Raw genomic sequence first — 14,119 nt, 5'->3', positions numbered from 1 at the left:
GTTTCACAGTATTATGTTGACTTTATCTTCTTCCCTGTTCATCTTTGCTCTCTTCCCCTCCCTACCTTCTCCCCCCCTTTTCCTTTTTGTCCTCTCTTCTTTCCTTTTCTTTCTTGTTCTTGTGTCAATACTGGGGATGTGACCCAGAGCATTGTGCATTACACTACCACTGAAATCATTCCCCGCCCTTTTGGCTTTAGTTTGATCTGCAGAGAGGGTCTTCAGTTTTTGCTGTGACCTGCCTCAGAGCACTCCTTCTACTTCTGCCTCCCAAGGGGCTAGGATTTTAGCCTGTGCCATATGCCTGACTCCTATTCACTTTCCCTACTCCCTAATTTTTCTCTTCTGGGGATCATTACTCAAACTACATCACATAAGTTTTTGTCTCAGGCTATGCTTTATTATTTGAATTTATCTTGGAGGAATGAAATCCAAGCTAAGTTAGGTAATGATCATGTGTATTCCCCTTGATAGGATACTTCTGAAAATAAAGGGAATCTGTTACCAATTTCACTGTATTAATAGACGTAAGTCATAGTTCTCTTGGACACAATACCTAGGGAAGGAAAATGAAGTTCCAAGATGGTGGTAGCCAGTCTAAGAGGAGGGGTCAGTCTAGAATGCTACAGAAGGTTGGGGGACCAGAAGTGCCATCAACCTCCTGACCTTCTGGAAAGCAAATGCACTTGGGAAAAATCTTCAAAGAAGTATTCCCTTCAACAGGTGGATCTCATAAGCCCATGAGCCCAAATATGAAGAGGGCGGTGAGAGAGAGAAAGAGAGGGAGGAAACCAAAACAGAGAGCAACAGAGACCAAAGAAGGAAAGAAGAAAGGAGGGAGGGAGAGAGGGAGGTAGAGATGGAGAGAGGGAGGAAGGAAGGGAAAGAGGGAGGGAGGGCTAGATCTTACCAAATCTTAGCATCTCCTCTACTCCCCCCCCCGCCCCCACTCACACACTCAGTACCTAGACAGGAGCGGGCCTTTCTGCAAACAGCAGGCTTTGCAGTCCAAGAAGATTCTGTCAGCTGCTCCAACAAAGAGCCCTGGAGGACTGGGGGGTGGGGGGAGGGAAGGGGACTAAAATCAGAACCCAAGTCTGACGACAGCAGCACCTCAACCACTGCCTTCTTCAGGGACCCTAGTAGGACCTCAGGACCACACGGGGGATCACCCTGGAGCCTTTTCCTCCACCCCTTTGCGACCGAGGTCACATCTCTGGTGCACAGTGAGTGACCTTGCTCATCTGCAGGCTCTGGGCCTGACTTCACTTTTCAAGGTGAAAGGACGCTGCTGCGGCCTCCTCGGGCTGGTGACCCGCAGGAGAGCTCCTAAAACGGGTGAGAAGAGAGCTCCCCGTCAGCTGATGCCCGGTCAGCTGGTGCCAGCCACCTGCGCAGTGTGGGGAGAGCTGGGCATGATCCGGTCAGTCCTGTCATCCCTGTGATCGGTCCGCAGGGTTCCCTCAGGAACACCAGACAGCACGGACTCTGCGCCCTGCGGGAGTCTGCTGCAGCGCAGACTGGATGGGGACAGCGGAGGAGCACGTTGCCCGGAGCTAAGCCTGGTAGGGCGCCCATAACATAAACCCCAATCGACCTTCTCGAGACCTTGCTTTGCCGTGACTTCTGACTTTCGATCACCCATTTGGACCTGGGAAGTCAAAGCTCCGGGCTCGACAACCTTCCACGTGCTCGGAGTGGGGCCGGAGCCTCTCAGAAGGCAGCGGGGGAGGGGATCCAGACCCAAGGTCCCTCTAACACCCGGTGAACCCGCGCCCCTCGTGGGGGCCGCCCCGCCCGCAAAGCCCCGCCCACGAAACACGCCCTCCGTGACCACGCCCCTCACCCCCCACAAAGCCCCGCCCCTGCCTGCTAGACACGCCTTCGTTAACCACGCCTCGCCCGCTGGGCCACACCCCTCACCGCCCATAAAGCCACGCCCACCGACCCACAGGCACGCCCTCGCTAACCACGCCTCCTCCTTCTCGCCGCCCACAAGCCCCGCCCCTCCTGCTAGGCTCTCCCTGACTAACCGCGCCCCGCCCACGAGCCCAGCCCGGGATGGAGGTGTGGTCGCGAGACCTCTGGAGCTCCCGGCAACGCTCTCACGCCGGCAGCCCAATTTCTCACAGCGCGCCCCCTGGATGTTGGAGCTCTGACGCACCGCCCCCCACCTCAGAAGGCCCAGGCCGCGCGGTCCCGCCCGGAGCACGCGCCAATCACCCCCTGAGGCGAGCGTCCGTGGAGTGGCGGGAAGCATGCGTGACTACGAGGAGGTGACCGCCTTCCTGGGCGAGTGGGGACCCTTCCAGCGCCTCATCTTCTTCCTGCTCAGCGCCAGCATCATCCCCAATGGCTTCAACGGTATGTCCATCTTGTTCCTAGCGGGGACCCCGGAGCACCACTGCCGGGTGCCGGACACGGCGAACCTGAGCAGCGCCTGGCGCAACCACAGTATCCCGTTGGTGCGGCAGGATGGCCGCGAGGTGCCGCACAGCTGCCGCCGCTACCGCCTGGCCACCATCGCCAACTTGTCGGCGCTGGGGCTGGAGCCGGTGCTGGACGTGGACCTGGAGCGGCTGGAGCAGGAGAGCTGCGTGGATGGCTGGGAGTTCAGCCGGGACATCTACCAGACCACCATCGTGACCGAGGTAGGTGGCCAGGTTCCGTGCCAGGAGGGGGACAGGGAATGGAGCGACCCCCTCCGTGTGCGTCAGATCCCCCCTGGAGACTCCCTGGCAGCGCCCTGCAAGGGATGTGGTTATGCTTCTAGCAACAGGCCAGCACGAAATTCAAGAGAGAGGAGGCTGATGAGTGAAGCTCATCTCCCAGGATGGAGAAGGGAGCATTGCCACCAACTGCCTTTTCCTTTCTGCGTTTCACAACCAAGTGATTTCCTAAGAGCCTAGATGTTCGTGGCCTAGCTCCTGGCTGCCCTGACGTGTATGCCCTAGTTACTTCCCTACGTGCCAATGAGAAAAGGGATGGGAAGGTTAGGTGAACCTAGGTGCCAACATTGGGGCAGGCCTTCAGACACAGGGAAGAGCCCCTTCCCTGGAGTTTCGATGTCTCCAAAAATGGGGGAAAGTGCTCCTGTTGCTGGTTGGATACAAGGAGCCAGAAAAGCAAGAGTCCTGGCTTCAAGTCACTCGAGAGACAGACTGGCCAGAGACTTAGCTGAACATAGTGCCAGTTGGTGAGCAGGAGCTTGAGCTTGTGCCCCTGGCACCCAAGTGGTTTGGTAGCAATTTGTGTAAGTTTAAGAAATCAAGATAAACATATATTGCCTCTCTATGTTTGCTGCTGCTCTTTGGTAAGGACCAGGAGATGCTAGGCAGCACAGTCCTTTCTAGAAAGAGCATCCTCAGGGACTCATTTCCTGTTGACCAGAGAGGTAAGGATTTCCTTGCTCCTTAGCCTCTCCTCTCCTCTGTTTTATGTTCCTCTCAAGAAACAGTGGCCTCAGCCAATCCTGTATCTCATTCTCTCAATACCGTGTGGCAAACATCACACCATTTGCCTTACCTTGTAGTATAGACATTGAGGTATAGCTTCTGCCCTCGAAGTACACTGTGGCTTGTTTTTCCTGTATGACCTAGGGTGAATTAGTGCATTACTTACTTTCTCTACAAGAAGTGATAACATTTGGGGTGAATCTGGAAATAGAAATAAAATGAAGTAAAATCTATCCAGGCAAAGAGGGTGACAGATCTGGTGGCAGGAGTGGGGGGGGAGTTCTCATAGATTAGAATAACTGGAGTTCAAGAAGTTCAACATACCTATCGGAGGCCAGTACACAGGTATACCGAAGAGTTGACTTTTTGAGCAAAGCAAGGAAGGAAGCAACAAGGCTCGACCTTTTAGAAGAAGAGTTCTTAGAAAGAGTTTTCTCTGCTGTGCAAAAGCAAGAAGAGTGGAAGGATGCTGTGAAAGTCACCCTTGGGAAAGATGGTAGTCAGCTAGGAGTGGCAGGTGTGGAGTTCACGGGACCACTGGAAGGTGGCTGGGCCTGTGGGCTTTGTCTGTATCTCCTAGCACGCACCATGTCTGCTTTGAGCTCTAACGAAACTGTGCATCTCTGGCTCTGATCCCCTACCAGGCAGTTCCTACTACTTGCCCAGTCCCTGTCTGTAGCATCTAGGAGCAGCTAAGACAGTGAGTTATCATGTCCCATCTCAGTTCAGGACTACTCTTGAGACAGAAACAGGACTTCCCAGATGTCTGGTCTGATTTTGTTTACTTCAGGAGGTGAAGGATGGGTTGCTAAGTTCATGGGCACCCTATTGTACACTGTTCACAGGTACCCAAAGATACCCTGAGGGATGTATGTCCTCACACACTCAACATTTATGTGCCATAATTTGCTTTGTCCAGCAGCCTTTCCTTTCCATACTTGATTTTTGGCTAATGGGCACTTGTAGCTGGGGGGCACTTGTAGCTGCCATAATGAATAGAATAGCGTGGTGGCACAGGAAGCTCCAGATGGCTATTTACCAAAGTGCAAATAAAATAGCAAGTGGTGTGCATATGGAAAAATTGGAAACGTGCTTGCTGCTGATGGGACTGCATGTTAGTCAGCTTTTAATTATTGTTAAAAAAAACAACCCTAAGATAATGAACTTTTAAAAAGATTGAGCCAGGAACTGGTGGCTCACACCTGTAATCTTAGCTACTTAGGAGGCTGAGCTCTGAGGATAGCAATTTGAAGCCAGCCCAGGGAAGTAAGTCTGTGAAATTCTAATCTCCAAGGAACTATCAAAAATCTAGAAGTGGGCCGGGCACCGATGACTCATGCCTGTAATCCTAGCTACTCAGGAGGTGGCGATCTGAGGATCTCAGTTCAAAGCCAGCCCAGGCAGGGAAGTCTGTGAGACTCTTATCTCTAATAAACCACTAGAAAACCAGACGTGGCACTGTGGCTCAAGTGGTAGAGTGCTTGCCTTGAGCTGAAGAGCTGAGGGACAGCATCCAGGCCCAGAGTTCAAGCCCCACAACCAATAACAAAAATAAATAAATAAAAATAAATAAATCTAGAAGTGAAACTGTGACTCAAGTGGTAGAGTGCTAGCCTTGAGGGGGGGAAAAAATAAAAGCTCAGGGACAATGTCCAGGCTCAAGTTCAAGCCCTAGGATTGCCAAAAAAAAAGAAAGAAAGAAAGAAAAAGAAAAGAAAAGAAAAGCAGGATTTAATTGGCTCACAATTTCAAAGGTTCTAGCCCATGATTGATTAGTTTTATTGCTGTTGGTCATGAGGGTTGGCAGTACAACAGGGAGTGAGTGTGTGAGAGAGCAAAGCTGTTTTCCTCATAGCAGAGACACCAATGAGAGAGAAAGAAGAGGCCTGGGACTATCCTTAGTGACTTGATTTTCTTCCATAGGCCCTGCCTCTTAAGGTTTCTTTCTTTCTTTCTTTTTTTAGCCTGAGACTGGGACTCAAACTCTATACCTCATTGGCTGGCACTTTACCAACTGAGCCACGCCCCCAAGCTCTCTTAAAGTTTCTACCACTTCCCAATAGCACCAAGCTTGGGCCCAAGCCTCTCACACATGGCCTTTGAAGGATATAGCTGCTATGAAAACAGTATGGTGTGCCTCAAAAAATTAAAATTAAATGTAAGGCCTGGAGCCATGACTCAGCAGAACATCAGCCCAATAAGAACTCCAATAATGAAAAAAAAACAAAAACAATTCTACGTCTGGGCACATACTAAAATAATTAAAATCAAGGTGTCAAGGAGATAATTATATATGTTAATAATAGTATTATTCACAATGGCCAAAATCTATCAACAGATAGATAGATAGCCACTATCAACAGATGAATAGATAAACAAAATGTCTTTCACACACACAAATATTCAGTTTTAAAAGAAAGCACATTCTGACACATGTTATAACATCGATGAACCTTAAGGCCATTAGCATTCAAAAAAAAACCTCAAATACATAAGTATGGTTTTACTTATGTTATGAAGAGTTGTCATTCATGGAACAGAAAGTAATAGTGGTTGCTAGGACCTGGGGGTGGGGGGTAGGAATGGGAGTTGTTTAATGGGTACATAGTTTCCCTTTTGTAAGATGAAAAGAGTTTTGGAGGTTGATTGCACAACCACAGAAACTCTCATGAATTGTACACTTAAAAAAAAATGGTTAAGAGCTGGGCTCTGGTAGCTCATGCCTATAATCCTAGTTATTTAGGAGGCTGAGATCTAAGGTTTGAGGTTAGAAGCCAGCCCCTATAGAAACGTCTGTGAGACTCTTATCTCTAATGAACGAGCAAAAGTTGGAAGTAGAGCTGTGGCTCAAGGGGTAGGGTGTTAGCCTTTAATGAAACAGTTAAGGGATAGTACCCAGGCCCTGAGTTCAAGCCCCTGTACTGTGCACACATATATAAAAGGGTAAAATGGTAAAATTTGGGTTACATGGGTTTTTAAAAATTTATCTTTATGTAGTTGTACAAAAGGGTTACCATTCAACATGTTAGTTTATCACTGTTTTCATTATTTTCCCCCTTCTTTCCCAACTCTACCCTTCCCCCTCAGTTTTCCTAGTTTTGTAGGATATGCAGTGAATATTATGAATGCATTCTCCCCATTTTCTCACTAAACTCATCTACCCACCTTCCCTTTCTCTCCCCTCCCACACATCTCAAGTACCAGCTTCCTGATATTTGTGTTTGTTTTTCTAAGGAGTTACACCTTCTGAATTCTTTCCTGCATAGATACTCATATTTCAGTTAATACATTTGTGCGTACTTGCATACAAAACAAGTATGTGTTTAATTGTATATTCCTTTTCTTTTCTTTACTTTTCTTTTTTGTTGGTTGTGGGGCTTGAACTCTGGGTCTGGGCACTGTCCAGCAGCTCTTCAGCTTAAGGTGAGCGCTCTACCACTTGAACCACGGCGCCACTTCCAGTTTTCTGAGTGGTTATTGGAGATAAGAGTCTCACAGACTTTCCTGCCAGGGCTGGCTTTGAGCTGCGACCCTCAAATCTCAGCCTCCTGAGTGGCTAGGATTATAGGCATGAGCCACCGACACCTGGCTTAATTGTATATTTCTAAATTAGATCTAGCTTTCATATATAAGAGAAAACATGAATTCTTCTCTATGGGCCTGACTTACTTCACCCAATTTTTCCGGGTCCTTCCATGTCTTTGCAAATGATGCGATATCATTTGTCCTAGTGGATGAGGAAAATTCCAAATTGTGTATTGTGAGGATTGCAATGATTGAGCACTCATGCAGATGAGCTGTGTTGCTTGGTAACTAGCACAGAATCTGGCACCAGCAAATGGGCATCCTGGGTATGTGGGTAGAAGTGGTGTGGGTAGGCCCACATCAATGTCTTGCTTACAGTCTAGGCACTGTGGACATTGTAGACATTTTTTTTCTTTTTTTGCCAGTCCTAGGGTTTGAACTCAGGGCCTGGGCACTGGCTCTAAGTTTTGGGGTTTTTTTTGCGTAAGGCTAGCACTCTACCACTTGAGCCACAGTACCACTTCTGGCTTTTTCTGTTTATATGGTACTGAGGAATTGAATCCAGAGCTTCATGCATGCTAGGCAAGTACTTTACCACTAAGCCACATTCCCAGCCCTGCAGGAGCTTTCTTAACGTCCAGGTTGTAGTCAGTAGTATAGAAGATAAGACTTGCTGGAGGCTGAATGAACCCCTCTTCCCAAAGAGACAGTTCCAGACTCAGAGAACAGGACATAGGTCCAAATCTATGCTGACTTCAGCAGTAATACTGAAAAGAAGAAGGAGAAAAAAAAAAAAAGCCCTCACTTCCTACAGGGCCAAGCCTAGCTTCTGACAGGTGTGGGGCGGTATACTGAGACTTGAACTGAGGGCCTTGGCACTGTCCTTTAACTTTAACACTCAAGGCTGGAGCTCTACTACTTGAGACACCGATCTACTTGCAGCTTTTTAGTCATTGGTTATAGATAAAAGTGTTATGGACTTTCCTAATCAGGCTGGCTACAAACCATGACCCTCAGATCTCTGCAGCTCCTGAGTTGCTAGGATTACAGGCATGAATCACCAGCACCCAGTCCCTGACAGGTCCTTATATTCTGGTAGGCACAGGTAAAAGGATTGCCCTTAGATTATATCTTTGTCTGACACTTTTGTTCCAGGATCTCCCAATGGGTAAACCCTCAAGGACAGAAAAGTCTTCTGAATTGCCCCTGACTTCTCTACAGTAGGACAAGGTCATCGAGAAGCCAGAAGTGCCTTTCATAGATGCTAGGGGACAGGAATCTGAGTAACTTGTGTGTGTATGCACACATGCACCCGTGTGTGTATGTGCATACATAAGGTTGTTTTCTTCCCCAAGAACTGTTTGTGGTGTTTAATTCATTCATCCTGTCTGTTCTGTGATCCTAAGAATCAAACTTGATTCTTAACTTGATGCCAGGCACCAGTGGCTCATACCTGTAATCCTAGAGCTATTCAGGAGGCTGAGATCTGAGGATTGCAGTGTGAAGCCAGCCAGGGCAGAAAAGTCCCCGTGAGACTCTGATCTCCAATTAACCACTCAAAAACTTGAAGTGGCACTGTGGCTCAAGTGGTAAAGCACTAGCCTTGAGCACAAAGAGGCTCAGAGACATCATCCAGGCCCTGAGTTCAAACCCCACAACTGACCAAACAAAATAAAAATTAACCTGTGTGTGTGTCTGTGTGTTGGTTCTGATCCTTCAACTCAGGACCTGAACACTTTCCCTTACTTTTTTTTTGCTTAAGACTAGCACTCTACCACTTGAGCCACAGCTCTACTTCTGGCTTTTTGGTAGCTTCCTGCCTGGGGTGGTTTCAAACTGTGATCCTCAAATCTCAGCCTCCTGAGTAGCTAGGATTCCAGGTGTGAGCCCCCAGTGCCTGGCTTGACATAACTTTTGATTCAGAGAAAAAATTGTAAAACATAGTAGAGTAGTCATATATAGCCTTTTCCCAGTTTCCCACTGATGGAACCAATTTAAATGTACCCGCAACCAAATCCAGAAAATTAACAGTGATGACAATTAACTTAACAAAACCAGTTTTCTCATTAATACCCTTTCTGTGTTTTTAGATCCAATTCAGAATCCCACATATATCTAGTATATGTGTCTTGGATTTCAGTCTATGACAGATCCTTAGTTTTCTCTTGTCTCTCATGATCTTGACTTTTTTTTATGAATCATTTTGATGAATGTCCTGAGAGTGTGTGGATGTTCCCACGGTTGGATGGAGAAATACACTCTGATAAGAATACAGAAGTGATGTGTTCTCAGATATCATACCCAGAAGGTAGATCACTTTGACAGTTGCTTTGGGCTAAGTTGAATTCTACAGGATTTTCCCATTCATTGTAAGTTACTGTTTGTTTGTTTTTTTTCCCCATCAGAGAAGAACTTTGCAATAAGACAAAACTTTGTGTCTACCGATGCCACTAATACTCAGGTCCTCATGATCTTGCTCAGAGCTCACTACTCAAATGGTACTGTACCATTTGAGCCACACCTCTATGGCTTTTTGCTGGTCCTTTTCTTTTTTTTTTTTTGGCAGTAGTGGGATTGAACTCTGGGCCTGGGCTCTGTCCCTCAGCTCTTCAGCTCAAGGCTAGTGTTCTACCACTTGAGCCACAGTGCAACTTCCAGCTTTTTCTGTTTATGTGGTGCTGAGGAATTGAACCCAGGGCCTCATGCATGCAAAGCAAGCACTCGACCACGGAGCCATCTTCCTAGCCCTTTTTACTGGTTCTTTGCAGATAATAATCTTTCTCTCTTGGAGTCTGCCTAAGCAGGCTCCAAACCTGAATTTTCCTGGGTAGCTGGGATTATAGGAGTGAGCCACAGGTACCCAGCTTATTTTGTATTAAATTTTTGGTAGCACTGGGCTTTGAGCTCAGGGCCTTCTACTTCCTAGACGGGCACTCTACCTCTTCAGTGTGCGACTCCTCACCCACTAATTTTAGTATCTGTCACTTAACCTTGACTACAATGACCATTACGGTGGCATCTGCTTAACAGTGATTTAGAATTATTCTGGAAAGAAGAGCTTTCCCTGAGCACCCATTTATTTAATTACACAGCTATTAATTCAAATCAGTCCAAGCATGTACATACTAGTTTTATCCCATCAATTATAATTTAATACTGTCCTTAATTATTTTGTTGTTCTACTTGTGCCAGCTTGAATGAAATTCTCCTTCATCTTAATGAAAACAAGATGTAAACATTCTGGGTAAGATTCTTCATCTGTGTCTGGACTCAGGGTTGGAGAAATCTGTGTTACCCCCAGAAGAGGAGTGGCAGTCATATTTTAATAACTACTCCAAGGAGAGTGTCTGGGCAGGAACAGGAGCAGGGGATTATGCAATCTGGGGTAGGATGGGAGGTTCCACTGCGGGGAGGAAGGGAATCTAAGAATCCCAAACAGATCCAGTGCTAGTGGCTCACATCTGTAATCTTGGCCACTCAGGAGGCTGAGATCTGAGGATTGCAGTTTGAGACCAGCCCAGGTAGGAAAGTCTGTGAGACTCTTATATCCAATGAACTTCTAAAAAGTTGGAAGTAGAACTGTGGCTCAAGTTGTAGAGCACTAGCTAGCCTTGAGCAAAAAAGAAAACAAAACAAAACAAAACAAAAGAAAACAACCCTACACCTCAGGAATGGCACCCAGGCTTTGGGTTCAAGCCCTAAGTCTGGCACACAGAGAAATTAAATCCCAATCTTTCTGGTGATGGTTCCTGAGATCTCAGTAGTTCTGATCCAGATCTTGATCTCCACAGGCCTGGACCTCCTCATGACCTTTCCATATCATAGACTTCAGATAGCAGTAACCCTATATGTAAGCAAGGTCAAAGGTCACCTGCTCAGAAACTAAAGGAACAGATAGATCAGTCAAGGCCAGGACCTTAAGCATAGACTGGCCTTTGCCCTAAGGAGGTCCCTTTTCCTATAGAACACCATTAGGGAACTTGAACCCTTTGTAGTCTATAGGCTAGAAAACCAAGGCCCTCCCCTCTGACCTTCTGTAGGTTTCCTGCTGCAGGAGCTTTGGGAGAGTCCTGTGTGCTTAGTACCAGCCTTCCTGACAGGCCACCAGGCACATGAGATAGAGCTGTAGCCATGCCCTGTGTACATCTATCTTCTTCTGCAGCTGGCTTCAGCCCCTGGAGATAGGCACCAACCTTGTACCCACTTCCCTGGCACCTGAGCTCAGGGCCCAGGCAACAGTAAGACAGCTCAATGCCTTCTTTGAGCCCAAGATTGTGTTATGTATTTGTAAGAACATGGGATCTGGTGCCCTACAAGAGGAAGTTGCTAGAAGGTTATTAGGAATAGCAAGGGACTGACTAAGGCCTGCACGTGGCTGATTGCTCTACTTGCTCTTCCACATTTTACGCAGCAGCTAGCAAGGAAGTACTTCCCCTTGGGTTTGGGTGGGCCTGGCCACAAGAAAGATCTGGCATGACTGGGCTTTTGTATTGTTCTCTGCCAAGTGTACAGTTGTCCTGAGACACTGCCAGCTGGTGTGAAGACTGGCAACTTGGCTATCAAGATAGGCTAAATAAGGCTGGGTGCTGGTGGCTCACATCTATCATCGTAGCTACTCAGGAGGCTGAGATCTGAGGATCACGATGGAAAACCAGTCCAGGCAGGAAAATCCAGAATATTCTTATCTCCAGTTAACCACTCAAAAAACTGGACGTGAGCTGGCTACTGGTGGCTCACACCTGTCATTGTAGCTACTCAGGAGGCCAAGATCTAAGGATCCAGGTTCAAAGCTAGCCCAAGCAGGAAAGTCCATGAGACTCTTATCTCTAGTTAACCACCAGAAAACTGGAAGTGGCGCTGGGGGCTCAAGTGGTCGAGAACTAGCCTTGAGCTGAAGAGCTCAGGGTCAGCACCAAGGCCCAGAGTTCAAGCCACATGACCAACTAAATATATATATATATTTAAATAGCCTAAATATTAACTAAATTGCACCTTTGAGGCCACAGCTCACGCCTTGTCCTCTGGGAGATACCAGTAGGAACGGGGAGGCAGCCCCTGCCATTCTAGCCAGACCCAGTCAATCCTACAGAAACTAGATTGTTTTCCCCAGTAAACAAGCAGAGGCCCACCCTGAGCTCTGGTGTGCTTCCCAGTTTGTTTGTCAGCTGCTTGGCCTGTTGTCTCTCAGCTATGTTACTCTGGCAACCGCCACCAGGATCTCGGAATGTACCTTTTGTTCCAAGGTTGCTTCACCAACATCTCCTGCCAAGTCCCTGGATAAACAGACTTTGTCCATCTCTCCTGGTGGAGCAGAGCCCTCAGACAGAGTCCAGGATGGCATGTGAACAAAAAAAACAAGGCTGTGTGTGGCTAGCTGGTCCCAGTGCCAGGCCTGGAGAAATTGACTGTAGTTCTTATAACAGGTTACATTGTATTTCTGGGATGTTTTTTGGGGCTTGAATTCCAAGCCTGGGTGTTGTCCTTGAGCGCTCTCTCTCTCCTTCTCTCCCCCCCTCCCCTCCCTCTCTTATTTTGTGGGTCATGGGGCTTGAACTCTGGGCCTGGGCACTGTCTCTCAGCTCTTCAGCTCAAGGCTAGCACTCTACCACTTGAGCCACAACACCACTTCCAGTTTTCTGGTGGTTCATTGGAGATAAGAGTCTCACAGACTTTTCTGCCTGGGCTGGCTTTGAACCTCAATCCTCAGATCTCAGCCTCCTGAATAGCTAGGATGACAGGCGTGAGCCACACGCACCTGGCTTTTTTCTTTTTCTTTCTTTCTTCTTCTTCTTCTTCTCAAGGCTAGCACTCTACCACTTGAGCCACAGTCCCATTTCCAGCTTTTTGATAGTTTATCAGAGATAAGAGTCTTATATGGACTTTCTCAGCCTCTTGAGTCACCAGGATTATAGGCACAAGCCATCAGCTCTTGGCTTGCCTTTCAGTTTAAGGTTAATGTGAAGCTGTATATTTAACCTGTGGTTTAATTAAGTTTCTAGAGTCCAAAAGCAAGGCCAGGATTCCCATTTGGTGTGGAAGGAATAAATGTGCTAGGGAAGGGCCCAGGTCCTCTTCCCACGTGCTCCACGCCCATGTTCTAGAAAGAAACTGGCAGGCTGGCAGCTCCTTCTAAACCTTTGCGAGACTAAATAGGAGGTTTACCCTGACACCTTCCAGAATTTCTCCTCAGTGCTGGGTGGATGGCACAGATACTATTTCATTTGCTTATAGTCCCAGAGCAGAGTCTGCAGTGGGCTCAGTGCCAGGGTGAAGGGGACATATAAAGTCCCTCAGTATCCCTTCTCCTACCCACAGCACCCCCCACCACCCCCACCCTGCCGCTTATACACCCTGTCTTATGGATAGACCTTTGTTCTGTTTTGTTTTGTTTTTCTCTTGCTAGTAGTGCTGGTGAATCCAATCCAAAGCCTTGCACATACTAGGCAAATGTTGTCACACTTGTACCCCAGCCCCAAACACTCAGGTTTTTTTGTTTGGTTTGGTTTTACTTATTTGTTTTATGGTCTGCTACTATTAGAACTTGAACTAAGGGGCCTGGACTCCATGCCTTAGGTTTTTCATTCAAGGTTAGCGCTCTAGCACTTGAGCCACAGCTCCACTTCTGGCCTTTTGGTGGTTAATTTGGAGACAAGAGTTTCACAGACTTGTTTGTGCCTAGGTTGGCTTTGAACTGTGATTCCTAGATCTTAGCTTTTTGAGTAGCTAGGATTGCAGGTGTGAGCTACCAGTGCCAAGTTTGGTTTGGTTTAGTTCAGCCTCAGGCCTCAGGTGACATCAGGACTCTAGACTGTCACATTTCCATTTAAGATGACTTTTTCTCTACCTCTAATCTACAAGAAGAAAGTTGCTGAGAACATTGGTATAGTAAGCAGTCTCTTAGCTCAGTGATATATAAAGGGAAATGTTGAGGGAGGGTAATCCTTTATAGTAGAACAGTAGCCAAAAAGACAACCCACAAAATGGGAGCTAATATATTGCAAATCATATATTTGATGAAAGGACGTGTTATTGAGAATATGAAAAGATTTCTGATAACTCACAATAAAAAAATTACCTAACTTATGCCAGAATAAAATGACCTATTATGGAGAAGAGACATTTCTCCAAAGGGGGGGGGG

The 14,119-nt window shown here is 47.1% G+C and overlaps 1 protein-coding gene across 1 annotated transcript in view; it reads left to right on the top strand.

Annotated features, from left to right (window-relative positions):
• Positions 1–2,172: 2,172 nt before the first annotated feature.
• The window catches only part of Slc22a4 (solute carrier family 22 (organic cation/zwitterion transporter), member 4), a 56,044-nt gene continuing 44,097 nt past the window's right edge, over positions 2,173–14,119 (top strand). Inside the window, exon 1 of the mRNA XM_013033809.1 lies at positions 2,173–2,651. Within this exon, the coding sequence (XP_012889263.1) occupies positions 2,259–2,651 (393 nt within the window). The 5' untranslated portion in view covers positions 2,173–2,258. The remainder of the gene's footprint in view (positions 2,652–14,119) is intronic.

Source organism: Dipodomys ordii, unplaced genomic scaffold (genome assembly GCF_000151885.1).
Source record: "Dipodomys ordii isolate 6190 unplaced genomic scaffold, Dord_2.0 Scaffold177, whole genome shotgun sequence".
Classification (NCBI taxonomy): Eukaryota; Metazoa; Chordata; class Mammalia; order Rodentia; family Heteromyidae; genus Dipodomys; species Dipodomys ordii.
Note: the sequence above shows the minus strand (reverse complement) of the source record. Positions and strands in the feature narration are given on the sequence as shown.